The following is a 24,137-nucleotide window of genomic DNA, read 5'->3' as shown; positions in this document are numbered from 1 at the left end:
TGTGCAGAAATCACAAGCAAAAAATGTTCAATGCTGTTAACCTTTATCGTTCCAAATGTCAGCACCAGTATTAGGATGTTCCCCATCTGTCCTTTTTACCGCAGTGAAATGTGCGGTTCGGATTTTTTATTTTTTTTTACCCTGCAGATTATCTGTCATCGCGTTTAACATAGTTTAGCTACATGACCTGCACAAACTAATTAGATTCAATGCAAGAGCTGTATGGCATTCTTTACATGGATAATAATGCAAACAGAATCTTTCACTCATTCACCACTAGACATTTTCAAAGCAGAATCCTCCATATAGTAAGCCGTTTTAGAGTCTTCAGTCTGTGCTAGTCTAGCAAAATACTAAAAGAAAACTACCAACCATAGGACCCTTCCTCATTGGAGTGTAGAAGTGCAACGATTAATCGACTAACCGACAACTAATCAATAATAAAATGAATCGATATTTTTTTAAAACAACCGATGAATTGTTTAGAGAACTACAATTTTCCAAATCCTCTGAAATTTAGCCTCTCAACAGTAAATATTCTCAGATTTTTGGAGTCCTCTTTGAAAGCAGACTTTATCATCATCTTGAATCAAAATATGACATTTATAAGTGTCTATTTTTAACTTTGAAAAGCAGTGATCAATATTTTTGCCAAATTGGTTACATGTTACCGATCTTTTGTTTTGTTTTTAATGTTAGCATATTTTTTGCAGTCAATTTGATGTTAGTGTATTTTTTTGCAGTCAATTTGGCAAAAGTGATGACGGTGATGAAATTCATCAATCAATTGACAAAATAATGAACAGATTAATTGATTATTAAAATATTTTTTTGTTGCATTGCAGCCCTATAAGAGTATTGACAAATACAAAAATCCACAATAGTGAATCACTTAAAATCATTTCAGTCTGTATTCTGATGGAGATGATGAATTAAGCCCTTATTAGGTTTTGTGTTTTGATACCAGTGTAATATTTATCACTCTGGCTCCATAAATGCAATAACACAGCAAATAACCTCAAATATTCCAACTGGCCTCTCAGCTGTGGTGCGAACGGCAACCTTTTCCACAAGGATTTACAGCATGCACCAACCTACACTTACTCTAAAGACTTTCACAAAGCCTGACACTTGGTCAGTGGCTTCTATATGTGATATATGGTTGCAATTTGCCACATGGATGCAGCAAATAAAGAATAGTGTCTTTATGGAGGCTGTCAGAAAACACAATGTTTTATACACCATATTGATTTGTTAGCTCGTCTTCGTCTCGCTATATTTCATCATCTGTATTGCGCTCTATGTACAGTACGGGTCAGAAGAAAAGTTTGGGCTCATTTGCTGCATGAGAACGAGCGTCCACAGTTTTGACGGCTGCACCTTGTTGCTGTCAACTTCACGTGAATCTTCTCTTTTGCAGACAATCACTCGTGTACGATCGATCACTTCAAATGCAAAAACAACCGCTGCATTCCCAAGAAATGGCTTTGTGATGGGACAAACGACTGCGGTAATAATGAGGACGAAGCCAACAGCACGTGCTCAGGTGCGTATTTTCCTGCCTCTATCTAGCCAAATATGCTAACCCAAAGATAAAAAAATTAATCAGAAGGGATTCAATACTATACAAAGAAACTTGACTTAGAATTATACCACGTGTATTTAAAACAACCAAATCCCTATGAATGCCCCTGCTAGCTTAATGCTAACACATCATGGAAATGACCATTCACGGGCTAACATTGATAGTTGCGGTGTTGAATAACATCGCTGCTATGTAAAAAACACTTTTGTCCATTTTTGTCTTTTTTTTTTTTACACTTTTATGATTTTGGGATGAAACTGAATGCCGACATCCCAAAATGGTAAAAATGTAAAAAATGACAAAAATGGACATAAGTGTTTTTCACTTCGCAGCGACGATATGTTAACATCCCCTATTCCTAACTTTTATCATTTCTCTCTTTTGTGACACCCTTGGTAGAAGATTTAACATGACAAACACTTTGATCAACCACAAGCTGCTTGTAACGGTCGAATTTCCAAATATCCGCCATGTTCATGACCTTCCGCATTGTTTTGATACATGCAGATTTCATCCAAAAGAGACCCAATGCTGCCAACTACTGGCCATAGTTTTTTTTTGTGTGTGTTTTTTTTTTAACTTTTAGCTTAATAATCAAACCCAAATCAGCCAAGACGTTTCTCCGCCCATTACCATAAAAAAAAAAAAAAAAACGTAATTGACGCCAAGTTCCGTAACCGGTGCTCCTCGCTAGGATTCCCGTTGACGACATTTTGCGCTCAGAGTCCAAAAAGAAATTCCAAAAATGTTTGTTTTATAGGTGAGGCTTGAACGGATTAATGGCATTTCCATGGATTTCAATACGGAAAGATGATTTAAGAAGTGTGGTCAGAGAACAAATTAAATTTGTATCTCTTTGCACCACCGTATACTATTTAATGAAGGGCTTTCAACTTTTAATCACCAGAACTGATGTAACACAATATAACATTTATGACATTAGCTCCCGCGTCCTTAACGATCCCTCTCCGGAGCGATTTATGTTTGGAGTCTCAATCAGCGCGCATTAAGCAGAAGGTGATGAATGTTCCCTCGTCATCGGATTGACGCGCATATTTGGCATCAACAAGAGATCACTGGGGGGGGGGGGGGGGGGGGGGCCCGTCTGTGGGTGTCCACCAGCGCTGCACAGCATGTGGCTGTCAGCCCGTCGAGTGGCATAATTTCCCGAGGCCATCAGACATTCCGAGTTGCAGCTTGAGTGATCGAGCAATAAAGCGCATGGCAGACATTGACATCCCGGTGATGTAGTGATCATTAGGCTTGTTCTCTACATTGACTTATGCAGGTTGAATTAAGTGGTGGTTCTCTCCCTTTTTTTTTTTTTTTTTTTTTTTTTATGGCAGCCCGCTCGTGTCAGACTGACCAGTACGCGTGTCAGAATGGGCGCTGCATACCTCAAGCGTGGCTGTGCGACCGCGAGGACGACTGCGGGGATACGTCTGATGAAGTATCGTGCAGTAAGTCTCATGTCGGGTTCTCACCTCGCACTCAAGTTTGATTTCAACAATTCAGCTGCTACATTATGTATGTGCTGCTCAGTCCTCGCAGCGCTAACAGCTTTTTTTTTTAACATTCAAGAAGCTTTTTAATGCCAATTCTAGGGAAAATTTGTTTTTTTTCCCCCACTTTTTTATTTGACTAAAAATCCTCCTTTAAGTAACAGGACTGAGAGTGACAAGTTTTTAGCATTGAACTAGCAAATACATGAAATTTTTGCTATTAGCATGTTGATGCAAAGCACATGATAGTGTTTCATCAAATATTGTGTTAAAAATAAATGAATAAAATCCAAAATAACATGCATAATACATAAGGTGAAAAATAACTTACTTTTTGCCTTCACATGACATGCTGAGGATTTAAATAATGCTATGGCCCATGGCTTATTAGATAATAAATTTGAGGTATTTTGGGGTAAGGAAACTGCATTTCTAAAGGATTTAAATGATTATGTTTCTTTAGAAAGTCTTTTTTATTTATTTATATTTTTTTAGGAAGTCAGGACAGGTAACAAATATAATTTTTTCAGGTTTAAAGAAGTTTTAATTAATATTTAACATTTCATTTAATAAATATACCATGTGCAGGACACTTTAATTAATAAAACAATATATTTGACAGTTAAGTTTATACATTTTATTTCCTGGAAATGCAAATAGCACAGATTCGGTAGAATAGCCTATAATAGGGTACATGTCCACTTTTTTACATTCTACCCGGGTGTCCGGATTTTTTTTTTTTTCTAAATTCATGATCATGTCCGGTTTTCATACCGGCATGTATGTGGTATTTTGATGTGTTCCACAATTTGATGGAACATTTGGAAACCGAGACAGCATTTCTTCACTTTTCAAATGATGATCCCAGATGAGTAAGACAATGTTTTCTCTTCTAGTCTGTCAATTATTTTGAGTGGAACTTTTAAACGTGAAAGACACAACACAGCTACACGACAATAACACAGGCAACCAAAATAAGTGATTTTCAAATCACTTCTTATAACTACACACACCCTATATCTATCTATGTCAGCACTCAGTGTGAAATCACAGCAGGACTTGTGAGCTAGCATACGTCGTCTCTGGAAGCTCCGTCACGGGTTCAGCTGGCAGGTCAGCCCGCAGCGTGAAGCTTCGCGCTCCATCAGAGCGCCCAGTGGGTTGCGGAAAACAGGATAGTGACTATTAAGGCAAATGACGTCTTCATCCCAATGTCGATGGTGAGAGAGCCAACGTGGGCGTCTGGCAAATTTACGCCGCACGTCAGCGAGAGGTTTGTTTGGACGAGCATCTGATCTGATGTGACGACAGCCGTCCCGCGGGAGATGAGAGGCGGTCGCGCTTGCTCGCATCGATCCAGGTTGAGTGTCAGACAGAGGATGTCCGAACCAATTTTTGGTTAAAGGGAACGCAACCGCAAAGCATCTCGGTTGTGGTGCGAACCAAAAGGGGATGGATACGGTACCTTGGGGTCTACTTGCTCCAATGCTCACACACGTTGATATATTTAGAAAGCACTCGCGGTGGCTACAGCGTTAGTTACATCTACATTAGGTACTTTTTTTTTTTTTTAACCGCACTGCACCATACTGTGAGCTGTTTCTAATAGTGTCCCCTCTCATGCAACTTTAATAATGCATTCTCGTTCTACAGCGCTGCAAACTACAAGAACCATCAGTCAAATGAAGGGAACACAAAGCTAACTTTGGGTGCAACAAAATGATGAAGCAAGCAGAACACACACACACACACACACAACTACTGTTACATTATGGGGAAACTGAACAACTAGCATTAATGAAAAAACACGTATTTAGCTACAACTATTTACGCATCATCACCCTAATAACATATTTAAGTTTTTTTTTTGACATTTTCAGGAAACAAAATAAACACCAACAAATTCAATATACAAGACAAGTCCAGTTGTTTTTATTCAATCTTTGTCGATTACTGTGATAATTCAGAATCTACACGAACATAAAGAAAAAAAAAATTGCCAGCAAATTGCTTCTTTTTTAATTTTTTTTATTATTATGATATAATGTCATTAAGTTTTGGCAATTATACAAATGAAATGCTGCGAGGCATGCTCGGATGGCTTGGGTCTTCTTCCCGGGAGTTGAAGCTGCGTTTGACAGCAGGCTTAGCAACATTTTATTTATTTCTTCTTTTTTTTACAGTTGCTTTATGTGCCGCGTGATGACAGAATGTCGTGTCGCGTTGTCAAGCAGCATGCGAGGTGGGCGTTTGCCATCGCAACGTCGCACCTCAGTTTGAAAAATGTTGAACTCAGAAGTGGTGTTGTTGTGGCATCAAGGCACCGCATCCAATAGGAGAGTTTTTGGCAGAGCGGGAAAAGCACCCATGCTACTTCCTGTTAGACCACTTCCAAATATGTCCACCAAGGAAATCAAGTGGCATTTTTTAAAAGCCAAGTCAAGAAAGTTGAGATTTAGAAGCATACCTCGATGGAATCAAATGAATGGTTTCTTCTGTTATACCTTTTCACATATAATACCTTTTCAGAAAATATCTAACAGTATTTTTCTGAGACTGCACAAGCACGTCTGTTACATAACTGGCAAAACAGCAGATGGTCGCACCGCAACTCAAGACACGTATTTCAAAATTCTTCAAAAAGCATGCATTTTTGATTGTCATCGGGGCCGGCGCACATTAGCGCATTCATTTAAGATATTTCAAGCTGAGTTATTGATGTTGGTCCTTTGGAAGCAAGAAACCGCATGACGGCATTTGTGCTGAAGGGTGTTGCTGAACACGTACTTTGCTACAGTTGATGCTGTTCGTAAGTCAAGTCTCAATGGTATTATTCAATCCCAAAAATTTATAAATAAAACGGCAGTCTGAGTGAATCTTGGAAAACACACTTTCAATGAATACGTGAAATACACTAAAGAATTATTCACAGAGCAAACTTTAACTATTCCAAATTATTTTAATTTACCACACAGTGTCCCCACGGCCCCCACTACATGGCAGTTTTTTGTTTTGGTTTTTTAAATCGAAATGTATAGGTCTACTTGTCATTCACAGAAGGTAGAAAGTAAACAACAAATTTAAGACATTAAGAAATGAAGAATTTAAGAGTTGAGAAATGATGGTAGTTTACTAAAATTGCTAAACGAACATCCAGCGCAAGAGCATGATTTTGCAAGCATTTATCATAGAATTGCATCGTTTTAGACCTGTATTTAAATGCATTTAAACTTGGGGCTGAAGTCAGTTGTGAAGAGCAGCTTATTCCATTTGCCTGCAGCATAACAGCTAAATACTGCTTCACCGTGTTTGCTTCGAACTCTGGGCTCCACTAATCAACCCTAGTCTGCTAGATTTCGATTCCGTGAGCATTTCTTTTAATGTATTCAGAAACTAAGCCATTCTGTGATTTAGAGACCAGTAGCAGAATTTCAAAATATGTTAATGAGCTCTCTTTTCATTCATGCTGATAAATTCCCATTGGCAAGACCCCGCCCTGTATTCGCTCTCAAGCAGTTTTCTTGACTTCTTTGTTCCCAAAGTTCACATTACTTTTGATTGATCAGATCAGTTGCTGAAAATGCACAGAAATGACTTGCTTTGCAGCGTATGAAAATACACGTAAATCAAATACTGTACTCCAAGAATTGAAAGGTTTGGGATTTCCCTTTAATCTCCATTAGCATGCCGTTGTTTGCAGTGACTGATCGTTGCCAAGTGCTGCACTGGGCTGAATCGCCTGCGACTCCCTTTGGCGCATCCTAAGCCGCTTCAAGACATTGTCGCAAACAGCCAGGGTGTAAGCAGTAATTGAAGTTCATGCTTGGCTTCATTCAATCATAATCAAGCTGGGCAGGAAAACATATTCTCGCGCTCGCTGTTGTCGAAGCTTCCTCAGGCATTAGTCCCCTCGCGGTGCTCGACTGAGCGGTGCTGGCGGGCGGCGCTGGAGCTTCCGCGGGTCTGAGAATACCCCAAGCAAAAGTGGCGCTTGCCTTCAAGATGGAAACCAATGTAGATTTTGTTTGTCAGTAGTTTAGGAGCTGTCACACAACGCCTCACATCGGCCTCTTTGTTCATGGGAGCCTGACATTATTTATGGATGTCGGCGTTTCATTTTTAGCCAAGCTGGCTGTTTACTTGAAACCTTCATTATTTATGGATGCCCCGGTGCTTCATTTTTAATGAATGTTAAATTCCATCCAGCCACGGTTTGTCAGTGAGACCTGATGTATTTGAGGAAAGTCTACACGACACTCGTCTGATAAAAAATAAATACATCAAAATGTCGCCATGGCAGCCTTTTCAGTTAGGAGAACCAGATGCTAACAAATCAATTCAAATCTAGAATTGCATTTCATTCTGAAGTCAATAAAGGTTTAGACATCCTGTAAGGATATCTGAATCCACTTTATATACCCAAGGCTTATCAGAAAGTCTGAGAAGAGAACAATCTCTGTTGGGAATAGAAATGTCAGGAAGAAGAAGAATCTCTATTTCTATACGTAAGATAGCGCAGAAGTCTCCTTGAATGAGATGTGGGCAGAGGACAAACGTTGACATGCCGGATGATCAGGCCACATTGCTTTGTTGTCTTAACCGTGTGCAAAAGATATCATCATTCCCTTAAATGATTTTACTTCAGTTTGTCACGTAAAAAAAAAAAAGTGCATAAATAAATAAAAGTGTCCTACAAGTGAGCAACCGTTGACTGAGTTGGAATTTTTAAAAAATTTTAAAAGCAACAGAAAATCCCAACAAAAACATTCAACGTCAACAGAATGTTATGATGATTCCGTACTTTACACTAAATGACATCAGTCAACGCATGTCCTGATTTTTCGGTGAGCATCAATTTGAAGTTCATCCGTTTATGTAAGAAGTGTCTCTCTTGTTTGGCAGCTTTTCCCACTTGCGAGATCCTCACGCACTTCACCTGCTCCAATGGCCGATGCATCAGTGAGAAGTGGCGCTGCGACTCAGGTTCGGAGAGGACATTTTCAAAAGACTTGGCATTACCCGAGTCATTTTGTGTTTGGAAATCTGTTCAGAGGACGACTGCGGCGATGGCAGTGATGAAGTGGGCTGCACCCGGTCTTGCTCCAACAACCAGTTCCAGTGCACCAGTGGCCGCTGCATCCCGAGTCACTGGGCCTGCGATGGCGATAACGATTGCGGGGACTTCAGTGATGAGAACACCACGTGTCGGGGTGGATCAGCGGGTGAGAATGACCTGTCATCAACAGCAACAAAGCATAGATTTATTTCTGAGAGAAAGTGTCAAACTTTTTCACCTTTTAGGTTTACCAGATTTTCCTGGAATGCTAATTTTATTCACATCTGTGGTTATATAGCAAAAAAACAACACGTCGTTAGCTAGCTAGCTAGGCCTACACTCCAAATATACATCTTCTGTTCATATAATCTGCTAGCTAGCCTGCATTAGAGTGCCTCATTGTTTGCCACTCATTTTGAGTCAGTCTAGACAGCCAGTTCAGACAAAAACTGGCATGACTTTAGAGCGCCTCGTTGTCACAGTGCAAAAAAAGACAGTGGAGCCTTTAAACTGATATTTTAAGGGCTCACAAAAGATGCTAGCAAGTAGCATGCATTTTCCAGGTCATAGTCGAGGTATTTGATTGCACATGCAGTGGACACACCTCATTTTATGCACATATTTGTCGATTTGAGCTCTGTTGTTCTCATTTGACACTAAATCATAAAATAATTTCCCTTACCCTGACAACGTTAATCTTTCAGTGCCAGCCATGACTTTTAATGATTGGTTTGTTTCCTTATATCCATTTTAGCGTGCTAATTGTGTTTTGGCAATTCAAGGCAATGCATAAATTCATCTGCTGTAATTACGAGTTCAGCAATGAATCATCTTAATTTGAATAACGTTGTTTTAACACTCATGTGTGACTAATCTTATCTAGTCGCTGTTCTGGGGGAACTTCAACATCAGGAGCTGAATCATTTAATCTAATTAATGCAGGAGGGGAAAAAACAACTAATGCACCCTCACAGCTCACTTGCTTGTCATTGGAATATGTGGACTATTCATCAAACCATTTTCTGACGCTTGTGGGCCTGTCTTTGCTTTTTAGCACAAAGGAGTGAGTCAGCTTCAGCTTTGACTCGGCTGCAGAGTGCTTTGAGTGTCAAGCGTTGCGCTGACAGCTATTTTGTCTTTAAAAATAAACAACACAAAGTTTCTTGTTATATTCCCATTTCTATTGCTCTTAAGATGAACAATGATGTCCTCTAAACCTTGGGAACAGATTGTGGATGGTCTTTTGTTCTAGCTTGACAGAAATATAAACAGAATGATGACAAAATTTGCAAAAATTCGTTTGAAAACTGAATCGTCCGAAAATCAGGGCATGCGACAGCTAAGGGCCAAAACATGGATCTGTTAAATCAGACTAAAAATCATCCATCCATGTTCTACGCTGCTTATTCTGTTCAGTCACAGGGGGCTGGAGACGGTCCCAGCTGACTACACCCTAGACTGGTTAGTCAATCACACGGCACAATGTGTGGCACTGAGTGTGAATTGAAAGACCGACAATCACCATCGGCAATCGTATTCATATAATTTCGTCGCTGTTGTGCATAATCCTGCCATCTCCAAAAGGACTACTTTTCAGGAAATCACACAATACTTTCTTGAGTTACCAAATTAACATCAACACAGCAACACCCCAAAATCATGTTCAACTGCTAATTTATTCATCCATCCGTTATCCGTACCTGTGGCTGCCGTTAATTAAAAATGGTAGGACACGGGTAGCCAGCTTCACAAAGGCAAATGGCTGTGGCTACCTTCTGTTCCCAGTCTCTTTCTCAAATGTCCGAGAAGCATTACCAAGCAGTTTAGCCCATTCAAACCCCAAAACGTGTAAGTACGTTTTTTTTTTGGCTTTAAAATGGTGTGATTACTGTGGGAAATTAACAATAAAGAAGGTGCTATGGACAAGACACGAACACCGTAAAGTCGAGACGTCGTATACGGCGTGACACGAGGTCCAAAAACTTATTAATACATTATTTTATGTTTTTTTTTTTTATGCAAGAGCATACAGAAGGCTTTGATACAGCTTATGACATGAAGAGGTGGCTCAAACTATTGATTACAAAAATGGCCAGCAGGTGGCAGCAGAGTATAAGAGATCAGCGAGGGCCATGTTTTTTTATAGCAATAGAACACAATATTCTGTGGGCCTTGCACAATCACTCAAAATCCATTAAACCAACCGGGAGCGAAGGGGATTGCTTCAGTGAAAATGGTTAAAAGTGAATGAGTTAATGGGCAGGAATGAATCTGTACGCACTTACTTTGTGGATAACTGGTTCCTTCTGCACCGGAGTGTTATTGTGATCCATTCATAGCGAAGCAGGCATACTCAATTATATTGAACCTAAATATTCCGACTCTCATAATGCTGCACGGCTTCTGCAGTGAAGGGAGGAGGCAGAGTTTTATCACATTTCACAGACAGGTGAGTGATTAGGAGAGTTTGTAGATTTGCTGTCAAGGATTGTCAACACTTTAAATTGGGTAATAAAGTGTCAACATTACACACAAGGTGGGGACAGACCAATCCTATTGATTTGTGAATAATTTGAAATGGACCTATTTGGACATGTGGGATTTCTGCCCTACAGCGACGATATTGCATATGCCAGTCACCAATGCATATAAAAGTGACGCTAGTCTCAAAATGTGGAAAAGTTTCATTTTTGAAAAGAAAAAAAAAAGCAACAAAAGAATATTGCTTTTCCTTACCTGTAAATACAAATATCTGAACAATAAAAGTTGTCCCCAAAGAATGATTCATGGCCGCTGCGCCTTGGCCCGCGACGGTGTATTGCCGAGCTCTGATGCGATCCAATCAATAGTTGAGTGACTTTCCTTTCAGCCCTGCCATCTGTGATTGAGTGCAGCGGGGAAGAATTCCACTGTGTCACAGATGGGACCTGCATCCCGGAGCGCTGGAGATGCGACGGGGACAAGGATTGCGAAGACGGCAGCGACGAGAAAGACTGCGAAGGCACCAAAAGGATGTGCGACCCGAAGGCCAAGTTTACCTGCAAAGATACAGGTGATGTCAAAATAAAAAATAATGCTTGCATAATAAGCAGTGCGGTTGTAATTTGTTTTCTTCAAAGTTGAACGTGGGTCTCGGCCCTTATTTGTACTATGCTGTACTGTGGGAAAATGAAGACAAATAGAGGCTGAAAGGGATTTAATAAAAGACAGAACATGATTCTGTTGATTTCACCCTTGTTGGTTCTCTTCAAAAATGCCACTGTCGGGAGATTTTATGACTAAAGAGAATACATGCAAACAAAGGTGAGCTATTCAACAGATACACACATGCAGGCAGAGAAAACATGAATTATTGAGTCATTTTTTTTAAATAAGCAACATCAAGCTGTGAAGATGGAAGCATTTTTAGTAAGACTCGTTTGCTTCCTAAAAGATAATATTTCAATATTTATATTTTTTGACTGCAGTTTTTTTTCTGTAAAGAAATTGACTGAAGAGAAATAGAAGAGATGTTTTTTCAATCCAAATAATAAGTATAGTCATAAACTAAATAAAATAGATCATTTTGAAGTTACTCTCTGTCGTGCGGCCATCTTGTGTTGCCAATCGCTTAGGCTGCCTAACTTGAATACGTTGACTCTCCTGTAGTGTTTTCAGGTTATTGTTTCTACGGTGAAAATGCTACCGTGTACGGCATACGGTTGTACTAATAAGACTGAGAGAAGCGCTACGTGCACATTTTATCGGTAAGAATGTAATTACACGGTCTGAGGCGCACATGTGCAAAAGGTCAGCCCTATTTATTTGCCAACTACAGCAAGTACATATGTAGGAAGTGCCCACAGGCGGCTTTTCTGACATCACGTCCGCTCTTCGTTGATTGGTTCATTCCACTGTCTGTTTGCTTTTAATGACCCCGCCTCAGAAATGCGCTTTAATGAGACTGTGACCAGCGATTGCTAACTTCAGCCATTATATTAAATAAGAGACATGTGTTGTTTAGCTCCCATTTAAGTTGAATCCAAAATAATGTTTTGACTCTTTGATTTATTGTGGAAAAAATATATATATTCATGCTTGTTTGGTGCCACCCACTCCTTGAATAATGATGTTTTTGTGTTTTGCTTTTCTTTCTTTTTTTTCACTCCCTTCGCTCCTTTTTATTCATCCCACTGATTTTTTTTTTTTTTTAACAAGCTGAAAATATGTTTTTATCAATTCCTTCAAAAGATCACCCTTTACATGCCACCAACATGTTTTTTATTTTTATGATTGTGGAGCATTTCTTTAAAATGTATATTTTAGTCCACATTCTTGCATTTTTTTTTTTATTGCCTCTGTGCTGGCGTCACAGCAGGCACTAAACATATGGAGGCCTCACTCAAACAGCGATATGCGGATATGTTTTTTTTATTATTATTTTTTTTTATGGGGCAGCCAGCCGGAGAGCTTCCAAGTCAATATCGACAAATGTGAACACGCACACACACAATGACACCCTCAGCTAACGCTTCATCCTCCCACACACACTGATCTGGCACCAAGAATAAACCAATGTGGTGACTTTGAAGGAAAATCTGTAAATTGGAATATGCTGCAATCCTGCACCGGTACAAAAATGATGAGGCATGCTGCCGTCTGTGATGTTTGCTTTGCTCACCTCTGTCAGTAGTTCCACCTACTTCTTTCAAATGTGCACAGTGGAGGAACGGCGTGCTGGAAACACGCAGCGGAAATGATGAACAGAAGTTCTGTAACTTCTACCGTCGCTGTTATTCACTTGAAACAATTTGTTTGTATTGTATTTGAGGCCCAACAAATATTCTTGCCTTTAAGTAACACGTTCAAACAATATGTCCCAGCTTGGAAAAATGTTCTCACTGGCATGGCAACACCACAAATCGCCAACTTGAGATGTCCACAAGTGGGACAGCTTGACAGGTCTCATGCAGTGATGAGCAAAGTACACACTAACTGATTTTTAACATCACAATCTATTTTTACACACACTTAACATCATTTCCACCGACAACAGGCAGTCTCTTTCCCCAAACCACATGCCTGTTTTAGTACCCCAAAAAACACTCTTACACACACCACACCACAGGGTAATTGATTATAGCGCAAAAGTAGATCAGATTTGACCAGAATATCGGTATGTGGACACCCCCGCCTTAGTCAAGTCAAGTTTGTTCATTTAGCCCTGTAAAGGCTTCACAAGCACATAGTTGATAAAAATCAACAATATTCCCCTGGTTTGATCCAAGCAGGGAAAAATTTGGATAAATGAGAGGAGAAGAGGCAGCAAAACAGGCCTCAATCCAGAAGATGCTAGTTATATACTTGGTGTGTTTTAACCAAATGCTAGAAGTCGAGATTTTTTGCAGATATTGTTGCTCTAATTTTGCTCTAATGTACTACACAGTAAATTTCGTGGAGTAAATTTTACTCTAAAAAGACTAAAACAGAGTAAACTTTTACACTTGGAAGAGGGTAAAATAAAAAAAATAAAAAACACACAACAAGAATAAAACACTCAAGGGTTGAGGAACAATCCAACAACCTCCAGCATGGAAGACAGCCATGCTACCACTTTTTTAGCTAATATATTGCTGATGTGTCCCGAAGGAGACCAACAATTTAGTTTCACGAGGATTCCACATGACACCTGCAATATATTGACACCGAGTAGGAGTGGCATGGGTCAGTGGTGAAGTTGGCTGTCTCACAACCTGAATGTTCTGGGATTGTTCCTCAACAGCTGAGTTTTTGTTTTGATTTGGTTTTTTTATATTTTACTTTCTTCTGAGGATAAAGTTTACTCTGTTTAGACTGGGACCAAATATAAACTTTTTTTTCAAAGTAAAATTTACTCTACAAAATTGACTGTGTAGAGCCCTCTAGAACCTGCTGGCTTCTTTTTAGCTATACAAGTCACCAAAAGGCAGCATAAGCGAGTATAAAACTTGAATGGAACAAAAGCCACGTAACAATATGAAAAAGTGCTAAAACCTAAAAATCACAGCCAGAGCTGGACTGGTGCAAAAAAAATCTCTTCATTCTAAATGTGTTGCACAAGATCCATGAAACCGTGACTGAGGATGGTGAAATAAACAATAACTTCTCAGCCATGTTGTTTGCTTGCTGCTGTGTGAAAATAATGAATATGTTTGACATTGACTGCAAAAATCAAACATTTTATTCAAAAGACGGATCCTTATAAAATTTGTATACAGACTTGATTCCTGACCACCCCTGGCTAGCTTGCCACTGATGTTCATTAGTTCAGTTTTCTGCCTGTATTATTAATGCTCCCTATAAATTCTGGGCCCATCTCTTGGGGTAAAATTGAGGAAAATTATGATTAAATAGGCGTCTGCCATGTATGCCAGCCACAGCTCAAGTGGACTGGGACCCGGTGCGGAATTTTGTATTAACTTTATTTATTTATTATGTTTAAAAAAATATATATATATATATATATATATATATTTGGATTTCCGAGCTTGCTACATTGGCGCATATTGTGACAGTCTATAAAATCCACGGTGTTGATAGAAAGCATGTAAAATAACTGACGCAGTGTATGAAAACCCGTATTTGTAGGTAAGTGCATCACGAAGAGCTGGGTGTGTGATGGCGACATCGACTGCGAGGACCGCTCGGATGAGGAGTCCTGCGAGTCGGCTATCTGCAAGCCACCCAAGTACCACTGTGCCAACGACACGTCCATCTGCCTGACACCTGACAAGATCTGCAACAGCAAAGTGGACTGCGCCGACCGTTCGGACGAAGGACCGATTTGCGGTAAAATCGGATCGTCTGTGCATTTCACATCTGTAAAAAAAAAAAAAAAAATGCACCAAATTTTAGGACTGGTTTGATCAGACAAATTTATATTCCACTTCATTTGCCTCTTCTCTTGTGGTATCCCTTCGTAATCTCACCGCACCCAAATCAATGGGTGATACAATTAGGACTCGACATTTCTAAGTCAAAGCATTTTGAAGTCACGGCTTAGTGAAGGGCGACCAAGGTCTGTTACACCAGATGAAGAAAACCTCCTAAACTATTGCTATATTTTTGCAGGCAATTCTACTTTGGCCTGTAGATGTGAAAAAAAAAAAAAACTTCTTTGCCAAGTCATTGTGTTTGCTCTGCAATGAGTTCACAGTCACGGCAAAAGACCAGCTGATTCTCCGTCGTCATTTTTTTCCTTCCGTTAAACAATTCCCAGTCTACAGCATCAATAGGGTGACATTAGAAATGAAAAATAAATAAAGCAGGCGAGCAGGAGAATTTCTAAAGTTTGGCCTTTGGAAATGTGTCCACATCGGATATGGTCTGACAAAATTCGACTGCATGCTGAGCGCATCCCGCCAGTTCGAGGTGGGTGTGAACCTGACCTTTTAAGTTTGGAGTTTGGTAACTTTGTGAGACTTCAGCTGCACAACAGCTTGAATCCATTCCAAATTGTCAACAACGTTCGGACCTTTTGTTGTGGTTTCTTGGTCTAAAAAGACGTTTAAATCTTACTGGGGTTTGTCTATTTGCTACTCAGATTTATTCTGGTAGATCTCTCAAAGCGAAAACATCAGCAAAGAATTGTCAAAAGGCAGCCTGTGATGTTAGAGTACGCAAACTTTGATTTCCAGTTCTTACGAGAAAAGAAGCAGAACAGAACATGGAGGGGGGGGAGATCATGTATAATGAAAAACCTAAGGTTGAACCTAAAGTTCAGGATTTGAATCTCAGCTCCAGCTTCCTCCCACGCATTTAAATTGAACTGATATAATTAAGCTACTATTATTGTTTACTACTACTACTACTAATAATAATAATAATAAATGAATTGATAAATCACAAATGAATCATTCACATCTTCTCCAAACCGTATCGATATAAATTCGACACAGCACCGAATTGCAAAAAAACGCTGCTTTATGTCTTATCTTGTGCACGGTTGCAAAGAGTTGAAACCTGTCACAAATGGCGCGAGGCGCGAGGCGGTGTACACGCCCATACAGATCGCTCTTGAATTGCCGGCTGACACGTCGAGACGGACGACCATTCAGTCACTTTTTGTCCAGCATCCATTCGACTGTTAATGACGCTGTCTCCAAGACACAATAATCACGCTATGATGGATTCTTACAGAGATGGGAATAATCCCAATAATCAATCCATCTACTTTCTTCACTGCTTATCCTCTTTAGATGTGCAGGGGAGCTGGAGCCTCTCCCAGCCGACTTTGGATGAGAGGCGTGGTCCACTTTGGACTAGCTGGCATATAGACAAACTACCATTTATACTTACTTGACACAATTTACAGTCTTCAGTGAAGCTAAAATGAAAATGTTTTTGTAATGTGGGAGAAGTCTGCGTATCACTTGGCTACTATGCCGCCATTATCATTATTCATTGCTGCCTTGAGAGATACGAGCGACTCCACTTATGAGTCTTTCAAGATAAGAGCCGTCATTTGACTCTTTTTTTTTTCTCTCCGACTCCCTAATCAAAACAAGAAGAATTACGCCTTTCATATTTAAAACAACCACATAATGTAACCTTTCGTTCTGTTAACTTAATGCTAATGCTAATTAGCATCTATGTTTCTGTTCTTTCACCCTTTATTAAGCATTGATTTCAACGCAAATGGTGCAGAGAAAACATCTAGATAACCAGGGATGTGATTTGTCCGCTAATTCGCGGAATTCCGCTTTTTTTATCTTCCCCCAAAAAAAAAAAAATCAGATTTTTTTTTTTTTTTTTTTTGTAGTAGTAGTTCATTGTGTATGCACATGACTCCGACAGATAACATCTTCTGCTATAACAAAGACATTTGTGGTATGCTCTAATATGAGTTACTTTTCATTTGGTCATGATACAATTATTTGTTCATGAAATTTGAACTCTTCAACATTATTTATGTGTTAATTTAGTAATCACATTAGTTAGATATGATGATATTCTCAGTGATAGTTTTTAAAAGCAAAGGCAGTCCAATGTTTTTGAATGTGACTGATTTTGAGTTGACTAAAACTGCCATTTTATATGGGATAGTTCAATATACATTGAAAATTTATGCTGTTGTTTTGTCTATTTCTTTGTCATGTGAGTGCATTGAAAGTACTTAAAAACACGGAAAACCCATGAGCTCCGGGGGGCTTCGCCCCCCCTGTCCCCCCACCAGGGCCCTGGACCTAGCTGGGTGCCTGCGGCCCCCAGACCCCCGGCTAAATTTTCAGATAATTTCACTTTGGTCAAATCACATCCCTGAGATAACGTAACACTACTCACAGTGCTATATTACTTATCCTCTGCATAGGACATCTCATTTTACTGCCATACTAGAGAGGTGTTGCGACACCTCAGTGAATTATTAGGAATCCCACTTGAATTCTAGGCAGGACATGCCCCACTGCAGATTCATGATATCACCCCAATGAAAAGTAGATCTGTGTTTATTATACTGTCCCCAAGCAGTGCTGAATAAAGTTTAATTATTTTAAATTATAATGACTTATGTCATTACCGTATGTTTTTATAAAGTATAATCTTATGCAGTGTCATCATTCCTCATTATAAAAAAGTTTAGTGGAAAGGTTGGAACGAATGAATGGCATTTCCATTCATTTCAATGAGAAAAGATGATTTGAGTTATGAGCGCTCCCAGAACAAATCAAACTCACCTCTGTAACTTAATCAATGAATCAAACAGGCAATAGAATGAAATGTTGGTTGTTGGAAATACATGTGGCTCTGTGTTCAACTGTTATGATATCAGATTTCTCACAAACAGTGTTTGTGTCTGACACAATATATTGTTTTCCATCCATTTTTATCAGTGCACATTTGGGCTTGTAGCATCACTGCAGTGTCGGATCCCTGAGCAAAAGGACAGACAATGTGGCAACACTGCGGGTTAATGATGGCAAGTGTTTGTCCTAGTGCCATATGAGGGAAGAATGAGATCTCATGTGGCCAGCACTCTGGCTCTAATCTCTCAAAATGACCAGCGTAAACATGGACTTTCATTTTCTCGAGCAGCGCTAGCCAAGCCTCAGGGGTGCCCTTTAGGACCCTCGAGTGCTTGCATTATCTTAGCTGAGAAAAGAACCCTTTCCCTCAAAGTCAATTAGGTTGTGCTCAGGGAGAACTTCATGGTCTTTTTTTGATTTGCAGCAGATGACCAGATCTCACACCTACTATTAGCTGTTGTGACCACACACGACTCAATTTACGACTACCCTGATAGTGCGAGCTATTCTTTTACGCGGGGATGGCCAGCATTTACGTTAGAAGAATATATTAATACAAAAACTGGCAAATGGCATGTTGGTCTTACATTTTCATGAATAGGCTACATACTAGCAAAACTACAGTGCTTCATGTGCTTTTGAATAAAAATGCTAACAAAAAATGCATTTTTCAATAATAAAATACCGCACCATCCCAAAATCATGTTCAATCAAAAATTTAATACGCTCAACAATTGCTAATTTATCACACTGTCATTTGTTAAAAAAATTTTTAGAGAACGTTTTAGAGCCTTAAGCAATTCGGCAACAATATTCTGACTAAGCAATTTAATCGGCCGGAAAGACTACACTATAAATATAACGACCAGAATAACTGGGAAAAAAAAGGGAGAGAAAAAAAAAATATATATATATAAATAATAATAAATGCATAATAATAATAATAACTTCACAAGCACATTAACTTTTGGAGTTCATTTTAAATGTATTTATTTCAGAATTTGTGTACGTCCTTAGCTACAGAAGCGAGAAAGTCAAACAGTTATTTGAACATTATAGTTTACTTTATTAAACAATTCTTAGTGACCTTTTAATTTTTTCTTAATATTTTACTCAACAAACACTCAATATAATAAATAAATAAACAAATAAAAGACTAGAGCAAATACTGAAAACTAAATTGAACAAAAGATTTTTGAAAAAATAAAAACTAGCAAACGATGTAAAATCTAATTAAAAGTAAAAAAAAAAACTATGATGAAAAATCAAAAACTATTCTAACCCTGCTCTGCACAGACCTTCAACCTTCCTGGCTGACCATTTTTTCCTTCCAGTGATCCATTTTTTAACAAAACAAGCTTACTCAAATGTGTACAAGAAAAAAATAGTTTCACTTGCTCCTGTGTAAAATAACACACAGACTTTCAATCTTGAGGCAACACAATTTTGCATGGCTCCCGCAGAGTGCTACTTCTCAATTAAGGGAGTAACTAGATTTGCTTTCAATCTATGTTCCTAAGTCAATTCTTTCCTCTGGCAATGTAGTGATTCTGCGCCATTTGTTTACCTCAGACATGTGTCTCGTGGCTCGAGGGGGCTGCAGCCATATGTGCACGGTGGCACCGGGAAAAGGGGTGGTGTGCTCCTGTCCGCCGGGACTTCACCTGGACTCCAGCAACAAGACTTGCGAGGTGGTGGACTACTGCAGCCGCCACCTGAAGTGCAGCCAAGTGTGCGAGCAGTACAAGACCACAGTCAAGTGCTCCTGTTATCCTGGATGGAGGCTGGACCCCGACGGAGACAGCTGCCACAGCACAGGTAGCGACTCACCCCGGGGACGGACGGTGGCTTATGCTAATTTGTGGCCCCGCTGCAGTTGCATTTGATCCTTTGGCTCGCTCGCTTCTTTGAAACTCGGAATCGTTGCTGCGCTAGTGTTGTTGCTGACCACAGAGTTTGGAACTTTAATGAGAGGGCCATATATGGAGCTTATTAATACAAAAAAAAAAAAAAAAAGCATACATCGGCAGGCAAAAACACTGACTTTTGCTTCGCTGCATTAAACCTTGGCTGTGGAATATTTTTAGTTTTAACCCTCCAGGATACTTTTTCAACACATTATACACATATTTTAATTGCAAGCTTAAAATATATCGAACCTGAAATTGATCGATCATATTTAGGCCTCTTTTGCAAACTGAGGAATTATTGCCTTGGCATTCATTTTAATTTTAATTTTATCTCTTTCTATTCTGTTGTTTTCTCTTTACTGTAAACTGCAGCTGGACGGAGTCCAGGAAAAAGTTCCCCACGGGGAAAATAAAAGTATATCGTATCGTATTTTGGAATAAAGTAGTGCCGTCTCCTGCTACTTCCCTTTTTAAAACAAAAGTTATTTTCCACCAAAAAATTATAATACTGTTATTATGGCTTAGAGATGGACTAATTATCAGGCAGCATTTTGACAAATATCGGCATCTGCCTTTTTGAAGAATTATTAGATCTACAACTGTGTTAACTTCAGAGAACTCATTATTGAACTTTTCAGTTAACTTTATAAAGGATGCTTCTGATCCTGGGAACTCTTGGCACCTTCTGTTTTTCTTTGAAATTAAAACTAAAATATGTGAAAGTTTAACACTTCAGACGTTTTGGAAAACGTATTTTGCTGTAGAAAACAATAGGAAGTGATTTGCATGTTTATGTTTTAAACTTTTTAAGACATGCTAATGACCCTGCAAGGTCCCTGAACTTTTTGTTAGAATTTAAAAACAAAGACGTCTTTTGACTAAGATTAAAAATAACAATGCCAATACTTTGCAAATATTAAAAGCTGTTCAATAAACATATGCTTCAAGCGATTTCAACAAAGTTAAGAGTTGGATTTGTTTTGTTTAATTTGATGCCAATATTTTACCTTTCAGTACTTTGTCAAAGTGAAAATTGGCTTTAAATATCGGCCTTCTGACGACTAATAATTGATAACAGCCCAGGAAAACCATATTGGTCTATCGCTAACTCACAGTATGGCTTTGGATTACATCCAATTCGGTTCCTTCGTCACCAGAAGTAATTGATGTAAATAACTGCAGTATCGGGATGTTCAATACCACTTTTTTTTTTCAGACCAAAACGATTCTTTTGCTTTATTAAAGGATCTTTGTGCAGTTTGTCACTTTTTTTTTTTTTTACTCGTGACTGCCACCTCTGGCCCAAAGCGTAACACAATCTTAAAGCGACGGCCACAGTTGACAAACAAAGACGTGACTTCAAATGAGGTAAGATAAACTCTGCCCCTCCCCGAAGAAACTGGAGCGCGCGGGTAATAGCGAAGATAAAAGCTGATTGGTGCAGTCAGAGTAAAACGGGCAGGGCTCTTCGTACTCATCTGGGCATTGGTGGAGCATGCGTGATGTCGAAAAAGCTATGAGATGACCTTTTTAAACGGCACAATGCACCTTTAAGGCCGGTACTGAATTCACATGGTTACTCTTTTGACACCCCCCCCCCCCCCCCCCATCATGTTGAATGAGAGACTGCGTCGAACCTTTTGACTGTTTGTGAGGTTCATGTTTTGTTTTCTGTGTAATGCATTTGCATATTTATGAAAACAAATGTATAAATAAAAGTGCAAATGTTTGAATTCTGCAGATCAGCGCTACTCGGCAAAACAGGAACGGAAGGTGGTTTGCGAGGTCAAATTCAATCTCATTCAATTATGGGAGACATGCGAGTGCTGACTGGCGAATGTCTCTTTGGATCCGCGTTGATGTCGTGCGCACCCCACAAACCGCAGCTTTCATCACCTTTGCAGGCATTCTGCTAAAAAACAATCCTTTAGCAACACAGACACTTTGTCAATGTTGCTTGGGAGTATTTCCCATGTCGTCATTGAATCAGCTACTTTTCATGAGGCTGCTCTGTAACCACTTTAAATGAGCTTGCTATTCCGACACACACACACACACACGCACGAACACACACACACACCATTGGCTTGTCATGGCCAGATTAATGGACCTTGTTTTGATTACTCGCTTCTCTATTTTCATTTTAAGACTGATGGCATTCGCAACTCTAATCACACATTAACGTGAAAGAGAACACAAGCATTTTCTCTCAGGAAGGCCATCAAAATTGTCGCACTTGATCATAAATCATACTTTGCATGCAAGCAAAAACAATTGAATCTGGAGAGAGGTGTTATTGGATTCTTTGCGATGTCCCAAGTGCGCTGGCGCTCCACATTTCTCTTTGCGCTTGCCGGTAATAAAAGGCTTTCTTAGCAAAATCTGAAAGTGCCGAATGTTTTCTGTGTGCTTGCGTTGAAGCTTATTACGACGACGTGCGTCATTAAGGCAAGGCCGCCATCTTAATTGCATTTGCTGTGTCGTTTTATAAGGTTTTAACTCACCCTTTAGAGGACATTCAAAAACAAAATATCTGAAAGGGCCCAGCCCATTTAAAAAAAACAAAAAAAAACGGATTTAATTTGTTTATTTCCTTCAACATGTACATTGTGTTATTTGTGTGAGCTGAAGTGAAAAAACAGTTTTCAAATGCAGGAAGCAGAAATAATCCGGCTCATTAAACTGAGTCTCAGCGGGCAGACTTTAGGAGCACAAGCGCCGCTGCTAGTTTAAGGTCTTGTCACTAGATTTAGCAACTTCTTGCAGCCACACAAAATGGTTGACTCAAAAGATATAAATAAGTGCACTCTGCAACTTCCCGATCGCAAGCAATTAATGTGAAATGCACGGGGCAGGAATGTCAAGTGTTTTCATATTCATAGATTTCTGATAGACAGGCTTTCACATCTAGATCTAGCCGAATTGTTTGTGTAACAACAAAATGAGTCCAGAAGGGGCAAAACTACTCACACAAGTACAGATACCTCTGCTAAATTACGAGCTAATGTTAGCCGCTGAAAAAAATGCACCCTTTTTGTATGTGTTTTTCAGAATTCCACTTGCTTGTGGTTTAATAGGCTTGCAAAAAATACGACGCAATCGCCGCAAATGAGTCTTGGACCCCAAAAAATCCTTCAAGTCTCTGCAAAGTTTAAATAAATAAATCAATCAAACAGCACTTCATGCAACCTGGAACCTTTGTTATGGCCTAAATATAATTATAAATGTTGGAGCCGCCAACATTTATGTGCTTAAAAATGTGAGGTAGTTCGATTATCACTTCTTCTTTTTTTTCGACCAGCATGTCAAAAATAAATAAATAAATAAATAATGACAGGCAATTTTAAATAAAGACCTATATAATATAGCGAATATAGCATTTTTTTATTGCACGAAATAAATGGCAAATTTTTGCTTTTCAAATTTCTGATTTCTAGTTCCTGATCGGCCCCCGTCACAATTACCGATACCTTAAAATAATGCTGATATCGGCACTGATAATGTAGTATTTATAATTTGTTCCTTCTACAGCTGTCAAAATTAATCAATTAATTGACAAGTAATCGATTATCAAATGAATCGACAACTATTTTTATAAACGAGTAATCGTTTGAATACATTTTTTTTTTTTAAATGGTCCAAATTCTCTTATTTTAACATGCCATCAGTAATTGTTTACTGATTTCTGTAGTCCTTAATGAAAGAAGACTGATTATCTTCTGTGTTTATTCAAAATAAGACATTTGCGATCAATGCAAAACGTTTTTTTTTTTTAAATCACTATACTAATACGAAGTACGAAACACCAATCACTAGTTATTAACTCTTTGACTGCCAAAAACGTTGAATAACGTTTAGTAAAATCCTATGGAGGAGTGCCAAAGACGTTAAAAGACGTTTTTTTTCAAAACAGAGGTGAAACTAACCATTTTCTATTGTTGATTTCTGAAAAACGGAATAAGGTAGAAACAAACTTTTTTTTCTGATGAAAGATGAGAGTCCAATCTTTCATTTGGTAGTATGTGTTTTTCCATAGTCCAAACACATAATTTTCTGTGGACCTTGAAAGATCAGTCAAAAATGCTTAAATCTGCTGGCACCCACGGCATCCCTTTTCTGAAAACGTCTGGCAGTCAAAGAGTTAAACAATAATCAGGGGGAAATGGTTTTGTAATACACTTTAATGCAATAGTTCCTTCCGACCATATCTATAGAAGCTAATAATAGTGAATCAAGAGCGGGTCTTATCTGTTGTCCATGAGATCCATTTAAAGGAGATCACAGCTTGCCACTCAAGAGCTGATGCCACACCATCAATTAACT

The 24,137-nt window shown here is 39.0% G+C and overlaps 1 protein-coding gene across 11 annotated transcripts in view; it reads left to right on the top strand.

The window, feature by feature from the left end:
* The window catches only part of lrp1bb (low density lipoprotein receptor-related protein 1Bb), a 258,634-nt gene that overhangs the window by 131,882 nt on the left and 102,615 nt on the right, over positions 1-24,137 (top strand). For all 11 annotated transcript variants that reach the window (XM_077579279.1, XM_077579277.1, XM_077579282.1 and 8 more), the window contains 7 exons: positions 1,421-1,546; positions 2,932-3,045; positions 7,990-8,070; positions 8,139-8,309; positions 11,013-11,195; positions 14,750-14,950; positions 19,477-19,722. In XM_077579279.1, coding sequence (XP_077435405.1) covers positions 1,421-1,546; positions 2,932-3,045; positions 7,990-8,070; positions 8,139-8,309; positions 11,013-11,195; positions 14,750-14,950; positions 19,477-19,722 — 1,122 coding nt within the window. The remainder of the gene's footprint in view (positions 1-1,420; positions 1,547-2,931; positions 3,046-7,989; positions 8,071-8,138; positions 8,310-11,012; positions 11,196-14,749; positions 14,951-19,476; positions 19,723-24,137) is intronic.

This window comes from Vanacampus margaritifer, chromosome 11 (assembly GCF_051991255.1).
Source record: "Vanacampus margaritifer isolate UIUO_Vmar chromosome 11, RoL_Vmar_1.0, whole genome shotgun sequence".
Classification (NCBI taxonomy): Eukaryota; Metazoa; Chordata; class Actinopteri; order Syngnathiformes; family Syngnathidae; genus Vanacampus; species Vanacampus margaritifer.
The sequence above is the reverse complement of the archived record's forward strand: the minus strand, read 5'-3'. Positions and strand labels throughout refer to the sequence as shown.